Genomic DNA, 9,530 nt, shown 5'->3' on the forward strand with positions numbered 1-9,530 from the left:
AAAAAAAAAAAAAAAAAAAAAAATCTCCCACTGAATCACCTAATTTATACAGACATTGGGTGAGCCAGGCCCAGCTAATGTGCTGCCTCTTCTAAGCACGTGGTGCGCTCAGCACAGAAACGTGCCGAGTTTAAAACAAAGTGCTGCTTTTGGGCGGGGGGTTTACATCTTGAATGACTTAAAAATGTACACCTCTGCCTCCCTATGCCCCCCAACTTCTCTCCATGAAAATTTTTCATACCTAAGCAACCAATTCATATTTAATTAATTATTTGAAAAAAACGTGGGTTGATCCAAGCAACGATCTTTTTATATTTCCACAGGAATTTACCCAATAATTAACCCTGCAAGTAACGTCAATATTTCCTTAATTATGCCAAAAACGGTACTGTAAGAAAACAAATAAAAGTGAAACTCTTACCCTGTATTTGGTGAAAAGGTTGTGTCAAAAGTCAGTTTCAAACCTTTGGCAATCTATTTTGGAAAACAAAACAAGCCAAACAACTTATTAACTTAAGTCTACTTTTTAGATGACAGTCTACTTATAGTTAATTTCTGTTTTCTATTACCTGGTCTTCAATAGCAATTTCTGTTCCCAGAGTGTTATCTGTGTTCCATTTTTCTGTGAAAGTCAGACCATACTCAGCCCATTTGTATTTGGTCTCCAAGCTCCCATTCACCTTTCCAGTGTCTGTGTTCGATGACCCAGATGTTGTGAATTCCTGACAAAAAAAGTAAAGATGGTTCATAGGCTGCACATACCATTTAGTCACACATGAGAAATAGGGTTGAACAACATCTTATTTAGTTTGGAAAGAATTAAAAAAAGTGAACATTGCACTTTCACTGCATTGTAAAGCAGCTCTGTTCCTGTTTGACAAGTTTAATTTATATTAACATGCAATACCCCACTGAATGTCTGGAAGAACCCAACACTTTGTACCTATTCATAAAAATGCAAGACAAGATAGCAATTACACTATTAAGTAGCTCAACTATATATTTCCTACTTCCTATTACACATAATGCTGAAGAAATTTATTTCAAAGTTAATTTTTTATCTTGAAAAGGAGGGGAACCAAGTCTTTCAAATACAGAGGGGGGTTTGTTGCTTAATATTAGTAAGATTAATATCACAGATTTGAGCCTGGCAGAAAGCTTCCTACACAACTCTGGCAGCATGTCGCGATCCTGAATCTTGTTATTCTAGCCCTTCTTCTCCAAAGATAGACTGTCACACTATAACTGTGAGACGGCTCCAAATATGTACCTTAAAAGAGCAATATTATTTTATAATCATTACCCAGACTGGACCTCAACTTTGGTGCTAATCAAAAATTAGAACAGCAGCCTTACTGTTCCAGCTAGGCATTTTAATAGTCACACAAGAGAATACAAACTCCCAAGCAAAAAAAAAAATTAAACTTAGGGGCACGATGAGTTTGTTAGATTTATAATGCCATTCTTTGCAAAAAAATTCTCTGGGAAGCTAGCAGTAACATTAATTACTAATATTTAGCAGATTTCATTCACAAATGTGATTAAGACTCTGAATGCAAGAAAGAAACCATACCAACCTATCTTCATTAGTTTAACAAGATTCCAATAGAAAAACTTTAAAACATACAGAAAAAAAATCGATCCACAACATTAATATTCCAAATCTCAATTAGCTCAGACCCAGTATCCCAGCCCCGCCTTCTATAATTAGCTACCAATTCTAACATATAACATGCCTTTCATATACTACTGCTAAAGAGGACAGTTGTTTTATTAGTAAAGCATATTTAAACAATTATTCCTGGAGTACTACACCTACCTCATCTCACACTGAAGAAAACACTTAGTTATTACAACAAATACAGTAATATGCCAATATTGCTAAGAATATTCTTAGGGGCTGGAGAGGGAGAGGGGTATGCAACAGAGGAACAGGACAGACACACGAACCGCAGTTCATCCTTTCTAAAGGCGTGAGAATTTTTATAGGAACAACCACATTTGATCTCAGCCAAAATAAGTTACTTAGGGCCAAAATATTTACTTGAAGTACACTAGTGAACCACTAGATGTCTGCATGCTCCCAAGTTCCAAACAGAGTATAATCCAGTGGTGGCCAATTATTTGGGCTGGAGGACCACTTGAGGAGTTTTGCCAAGCTCTTGGGCTAAGTATAGACAAGCAGTTATGTTATTAAAATTTACTACTGCAGGCTCAGCCTAGTAAGATTTGAAGGTTGGCTTTTTTCAGTGTTACAAAACACTCATGTAACAATCTGAGCCATCACTCAACTGCCACATGCTAGTTTTAAAAAAGAAAACCAACCACCATACATCTTGCAGTGGTATAATGCTAATCCATTTTTCTGCTGCCAAGGCAAAGTGAACACATTGGATACAACAGTGGTGCTCACAGTTTTGGACCTGTGGACCAGAATCATGGTGCAGGGCTGCCCCCCCCAGTCAGGAAGGAGCCCCACACATGCTCAAATTTAGTGTTCAGGATTACAGGACTCCCCAAAAAGATCCTTGGGGAAACCCATAGGCCGAACGAGAGTGCTGGAAACTGCATCTGGCTCATGGGCTGGAGGTTGAACATCCCTGGGCTAGACAGATGAAGCTTTACTCTGCACATAGAACAGGAATCTATGGACACTAAGAATCATCCAGTGGAAGCAAATTACAATTTCTGTGGGTGCATCTACACTTAACTGCAGAGCTGACCAAATAGCTCTGTGGTAAAGCATCACCATCTACATCTGGGCCAGTATTAGGGTGCATTAAATTAATTACCTCTGCTGTAAGATAGTACTGCTAGGAACAGTACTAGCTTACAATGGAGTCATTTTACTGCACTGCAATACACATGTGGCTGGTGACCTGGAAAGCTGGGGCAGAGCAGTCCTGGGCTGGCAGCAGGCTCAGAGGGGAGAGGTGGGGGGGTCAGCCATACAGCTCCGCAGTTTCAGGGCAGTCATGCCCCAGCCAGCCTCTGTGCCACCCCATGCCACCACCTGAAACCCAGGGCTGACCCCCTGGTCTGCTACTGGGCCAGAGACTGCTCCATCCCAGCTCAAAATGTCACTGTCCTGGGCACATGTGAAGATACTGCACCCAGGAGCACAGTACTCTGGAACAAACTGCTGCACAGTTTACATTGCCTGAATTGCATGTGTAGATGCATCCTGTATGTTCGTTAAAGAACAGATCTGCTATTCACTCATTTCCGTGTCCCCTGCACCCACATAGAATAAAAGATTTGTTATCTGCAAAGCTGCTAAGCAGGGCATACACCTGAACTACAGTATGTTAGCAAACACTGTAATACCACTGTTACTACATTCAAAGTTAGCAATCTACATGGATTACCACAGCATACTGTGCCAACTGTTATTAAAGTATTTTGTCACCTACCTAACAGCATCTAAAAAAAAGCTGTCCTTTTATAAGGAGGAAAGTGTTCCCACAGACTTAGAGCACAATCAAAAATACAACTGTATGCAAGACTTACCACTCCACTTGCAGACTTCGTTTTCACATCCAGTTTCACAAGTCCAAATCCTTAACAAGGAGAGGCTGAAGTTACTACACGTTAAACAAATACTCAAAGAAATATTTTGAGGTCCCTCTTCTGCCCCCTTTATTCTACACAGATAACTCCTACAAGACAGTTAGCTACTCTGTCTAAAGGATAATCATTTGTCCCTTTACCTTCAAGCAACTGCAACTATACCAAGCCAACTTTGCCCCGAGAGTAAAGCAGCATTTTTTCCAGCTTTCTGCTGCTATCAATAAAAAATTTAAATGGCATTCTATTTGCAGAATCTATGTTGAGCGCCAACCAAAATGAAATCAATTGTACTCTTTCATAGCTCTCAACTCCGCAGGACTGAGATAGGTAAAAATGTCATGCAATCACTAAAACCAGGAAATAATTCTGAATTATTACTACAAGAGGGAGATTTAGTCAAGTGCCTTTTTCAGTGTCAGCTTCCTGATAATAAAGTTGCTTTATCTTACACTAAGCAAGTGTAAGATAAGCAAGGCTGCCTCTTACAACAGTGGCAGCCTGAGAATTACACTGGCAATCCCTCCCACCAAGCCTCCAGATGAGAAAGGCAAACAAGTATGATTTTGTCAGTTTGAGACCCAGAAGTTAGAGACAAGAAGTGACCATTCTTCATCTTTGCCACCATAAAGATGCATCATACATCAGGGTGAAGGCAACTTGAACTGTATTGTGTCCACGTAATTATTTCCCATGTTATTACATCTGTATAAGCCTTAAAAACAATTTCCCACATTTTATGTTATTACTTTTAGTGATCCAATAGTGCTATTACTTCCAGTGTACTGTGCTACAGCTCCTACAGCATTGGTTCCCAACCATGGGGTGTGACCCAAATCAGGGTTGTGGGGGGTCCCCAGTAGGGTTATGAAAGGCCTGCACACACGTGCACTCACGCAAGTGGCCCAGGAGCGGTGGGCAGGCAGGGCAGGGCCACTGCACACAAAGGGGCCAATGGCAGCTCCCCCGCCCCGGGAGGTGCCACACACCACTCCCAGGAGCCCCGGCAGCGCCAGGCTAGGAGGTCCTGTTGGTGGCCAATTTAGGGTTGCAGCAAAAAGAGGTTGGGAACAACTGTGCTAGGGGCTGAAGCACAAAGTACAAATATATAGTCACAGACAGACAATCTCTGCCTTTATGAACTTCAGTCTGTATTGAGATGACTGTGAGAAAAGCAGAAGACTGCCAACTCAAACACAGAGAGATTACAACCCTAATTCTATACTGTGCTCTGGTGGACATCTGCTCATGTAGAGATCTAGCAAGGTTAGTGGTGCTCCATGAGGTTCCAGGTAGCTGCCAGCAGAGAACTGTGGATTAAGCATAACCCCAAAAATCACACAGATCTTCTCTGTTTCAAAGAGGTACTCTCATTATAAGCTAACATAGTTCTAACAGCACAGTGGTCAAGTAGTCAGTATGCAAGAGCTTTTATCTTGGTACAGTTAGTAGTATAGGTACCAGTACTACATAGCTATACCAGCATAATGTCCTTTGTATCTACACGATGGTTTATCAGTAAATAAAATGTACATCTATGCTAGTTAAACTGTCAAGTTTAGATCAGAGCAGAGTTGCGTTCTGAATGCAGAGTCTGGAGTTCCAGTAAAAGTTACATCTACACCATAAGGCTCTGCTTCTTTCCCACAGAATTCCTGTAAATTTCTCCTGCTTCCTTGATATGTACTCATCTTTCTATTTTTTTCTATTCCCATCCCTTGGCTAAGCACAAGCAATTATCTGTGTGTATATGCTGCTTTGGTATTGGTGCCCACATATTTAAAATGCTCTCCCTACCCCCAAGTTTGTTTCACTGTATGCAGGTGTATAAAAGCATGTCAGAAGATTTGCAGAGTATAAAACTTAGCACTTCTATTTCAGAAAAATGTGAGTTCATATTGGTCATCATAAAAAGCATTATTCCTACCATATCCTTTATTAAAGATATCTCTGGCAGATTTGCCAAGGTCTGCATACGATGGAGGGATCGCCATTGGAGCTGGAAAGATAATAGGCTAATTAGTATGTATCCATTGATCACAAAAGAAAAAGCTATACTCAAACTCACTTTAAGATTTTTTGGTCTTAAAATAGGTCATATATGGACTTGAGAGACACATTAAACTAAAATAGTAACTAATTATAGTGCATACAATATACCCACAGACTTAACAGAAAAAACAGATTTAACTCTGAGTGAGATGTTTCTTTTCCAAATTAAGAGATTGGAAGTAAGAACTGGGATTTCACTTAAGAAATACATGCAGGATTGTTTATTTAGCTGTCATCTCCACTTGGATGTTTAAAAGCCAAGTCAAACGGAAGATTTAAAAAAAAATTGTAAAAATTCACCAGTTTTTTTTAAAGTCCATAAGCTGCTCCAAAGAAAAGAATACCTAACAGCCAGCGGCAACTACTTAAACTGCCTGATATTCATGTACATCTGATTTTAAAATGACTGGACTTGTCTTGTGGCCTGGTGATTAGTGCATTTTTAATGCTATAGAAAAGATGGGTTCTTTTCTGTGATCCTGTTATCTCACTACCTTTTGCTGGGACTCATTAGGAGCATTAAAGAAAGACTTACTGAAGAAGTAACAGAAATAAAGCTGATGGGAGTCCAAATACAGTAGTCTAAAACCAAAGAGTCAGATGAAGGCTTTTCCTGGGTACTGTAAAACAGTTTAAGCTTGCTGGCCATTAATGTGGGGAAGATCAGATCAGAGAAGCCAGCCAAGAGCATTTAGCAGATCTGTTCTCAGGCTGAGCCTTTGACAGCTTTAGTGTAGCAGAAGAGCTGTCAGGTTACTTGATATTTTAGAGCAGTTACTATTCAACACTTTCTTTCTAGCCACCCACACCCATCCAAATATTCATGTTGGTCTTCAAGGTACTTATCTTTCACCATACAGAAGTTTACAAGACAATACTATTGTTCCATCATTCAATTGTAGCTCTCCAGAAACAAGGAAAACAATACAGTAGACCAAATTAGACAAGTACTGTCATCATCTCCCCCAACCCCATCCCCCAAAAATAAATAAATAACAACTCCCATCCTTCAGCAGCAGGCAAAGTTTAGAAATTCTTTTTTTTAAGTTGAGAATGCAGCTTTGATGAGGAAATGCTTACTCTGACCACATGGAAATCCTGGACACTGCCAGCCCTCCATGTCAGTGGAGCAGGGCAGTGTGCTGGGCAGGCAGTGGTGCCTGCCTGCCCACTTGCCAGGTGATCTGCACTAGCCCACTCCTGGTCAGACTGCACCCCATGTCCCTGGGATGCCCATTATAATTCTCAACAGGTGGCTGAGACCAGCCCCTGAAATCCAGGACTCTCCCAGCTAAACAGGGACAGACAGTCACCCTAATACAAGGGCACCACTGCTTGAATATATTACCTGCCCGTTTTTGCATTTAAAAAAAAATTAGTAAAAGAAAATGTTCTTGCACACACATTTTAAGAATCTAGATTCAATGTCTCCATTTTATTATGTAGATGAGGGTACTATACTACCATTTCAAGTAGTAAGCCTTACAGAGATGAATAGAACGGTTTGAACCTCATCTAAGAAGTTCCTGTAGAAAACCAGGGGAAGCCATTCTTATACAATCTGTGGACTTCAAGTCCGTGAAGGCCTTAAATCACTGGGGAATTGAAGCAAAGTTTCAGGTACTTACTTTTTAAAAACCTTATAAGCACTAGGGAACTGACTGGAACAGATATTCTAGACCCAGCCCCTCAGGGCATTATCTTGGAATAATTCTGCCAGCGATCTCTTCCCCACCACCCACCAAAAAGGCCAGACTTCAAAGAGGCTGCTATTGTAAAGAACTAATTTTCTTAGTGTACATACAAATCTCACATTTGGGAACAAATGCTTTAAAAGCTAAACATTTTCTATGACAGTTATTCATTTGTAAGATGGGTGCCAGTACACTTTATTATTTGAAGGAAGTAAAACTCCAATATTATTTTAACAAGCCCACTTAAAGCCTTTATTGCCTAGCTTAAGGCAGATATTACTAGTTACATTTTATAAACTAAAACAAGCTCATTCAGCTACTTTACGGAAAGAATGCCTTGCTGTAGAGACAAACAAATGCATCTCTGCAGGGTTGGTTGCTATCTGCACTTAAACAAAAACTAAAAGTAACATCCACAGGTTAAGCAGCAGACATTTTACAGAAAAACATTTTAAGACCCAATTCAAAACTGCTGCGATTAAAGACTTAAAAATGGTTGTGCTGATTGAGCTATGCTAAGTGGAAGGGCAGTTGCCAATTCCTACCCTAATGCTCACTGTGCAACCAGATTTACAATGGCAGTTCTTGTTAGCAGTTATTATTCTAAGAGTTCACACCAACACTTTCAATTTCTATGCCACGTTTTTCTTCCTAAGAAATGTGCCTTAATTCAAAAGCAGTCATTCTAGGGAGAACTACTTCCAATTTCAGTTTTGTAGCAGCCTGTAGCATCAAAACACTGGCAATTAACGTATGGGGGTCCTTTGTTTTTCTGTGGGGCCTAGATTCAAAGCTAAATAACAGCTGTGCTAATGAAGGAGTAAAGTGACAAACAGTTTATAAGAGTTTGTAACCTATGAAGTTTTATGAGTGTAACAGTACTAATTAATTACTGCTGTTAGTAATTTGTATATTCACCCAAATGACATTTGTTATACATGTGGCCTGCCTCTGTACATATACCATCAAAAAGGCTGTTTATCTTTTTATTAAGATGTAATTCTTCTATTACATTTCGTATGAGTAGCATGAACTTTAAACATTATTTGCATCTTAGAAATATGTCACTTGGGAATCTGAAGAGAGTAAGCAATCTCAATCTTATTTCATTATTTTTAAGAACAAGAAAAGGATTTGATGCGAATAGCTCCACCCTAATCTGGACTTCCTTCCACCTATCCTTTTTTCTTGTAAAATCCTACAATCATCCAATCACATTTATTGTTCTCAAAAGCCCTGAACAAGAGATCTCCTATCAAAAGGGAAAACGTCAGTTTGCTAAATACCAGGGAAGGCAACTCAATTAATGCTATTAGTATCATTGCATCACAGCTTTCCCTCAAGGTAATGTTTCAACTGGTTCACACCCTCAGATGAAAGAAGCTGTAAGAAATCGTTTAAAGATATTTGGTGTGACTCCAGGACATTAAAAATCCAGAAGAGAAAAATGCATGAAGAGCACACGTAATTAAAGCGTTATACATAGACACAGATGTTCATATTTAAGTTACTTACAAGTATAAAGCTTTAATTGTATCTATCCTGAGTGTGTGTGTGCACATATGCATTAGAAATATAGACTCATAGAAGAAAGGTGGGGACCTCAAGAGATCATCCAGTCCAACCAATTTTAGATTATATATGCATTTCATATCTTTAGACAAAAATGTATATATAATGCCACCTTTTATAAACAAATATATTTATGTATATATACATACATAAAATACCCCATTATCTATATACATATATAATCGAGTATTTGTAGTCTAGTAGCTACGCAGACATCTCTCGGAAGAGCGCAGCGGCCGAGTGTGTGCCGGGCCCCGCACGAGGTGACCCGGCCCCTCAGGCTGGTCCGGAGCTGCTCTAGCCCTTGGCGCTGACCCCGCTTATCCCAGCACGTTACTCTTGCTGCGGCTCTGTCCCTACTTACGTCGCGGAGGCGGGCATGCCGGAGTGTAAGTCATAGCTAGGCCAAGCTAAAGGATCTACAAGAGGGGAGAAAACCAAGACGCAGAGGTGAGCTGGGCCGGGCCCGCGGGAGGAAAGGGGCAACCCGGCTGCGCCCCTGCCCCGCGAGAAGGCCCGGCCGGCTGCAAGGTGAACTCCTCCATGCGGCCATCTTAGGGCACCGGCCCGGCCCTGCCCGGCACAGCAGCCGCCCGGGGAGCGGGGCCAGGCTCCGGCCAGCGCTGGGGTGGGGGCCCCGCCCGC

General features: G+C 40.7%; 1 protein-coding gene across 1 annotated transcript in view; it reads right to left on the reverse strand.

Annotated features, from left to right (window-relative positions):
• VDAC2 (voltage dependent anion channel 2) overlaps nucleotides 1-9,354 on the reverse strand; it is a 14,579-nt gene extending 5,225 nt beyond the window's left edge. Inside the window, exons 1-5 of the mRNA XM_019502370.1 lie at nucleotides 9,250-9,354; nucleotides 5,495-5,566; nucleotides 3,511-3,560; nucleotides 570-722; nucleotides 422-474 (exon numbers count right to left, since the gene is read on the reverse strand). Of these exons, the coding sequence (XP_019357915.1) occupies nucleotides 422-474; nucleotides 570-722; nucleotides 3,511-3,560; nucleotides 5,495-5,566; nucleotides 9,250-9,283 (362 nt within the window). The 5' untranslated portion in view covers nucleotides 9,284-9,354. The remainder of the gene's footprint in view (nucleotides 1-421; nucleotides 475-569; nucleotides 723-3,510; nucleotides 3,561-5,494; nucleotides 5,567-9,249) is intronic.
• Between the last annotated feature and the right edge of the window lie 176 nt (nucleotides 9,355-9,530).

This window comes from Gavialis gangeticus, unplaced genomic scaffold (assembly GCF_001723915.1).
Source record: "Gavialis gangeticus isolate Ggan-Ray unplaced genomic scaffold, GavGan_comp1, whole genome shotgun sequence".
In the NCBI taxonomy this organism is placed as follows: domain Eukaryota; kingdom Metazoa; phylum Chordata; order Crocodylia; family Gavialidae; genus Gavialis; species Gavialis gangeticus.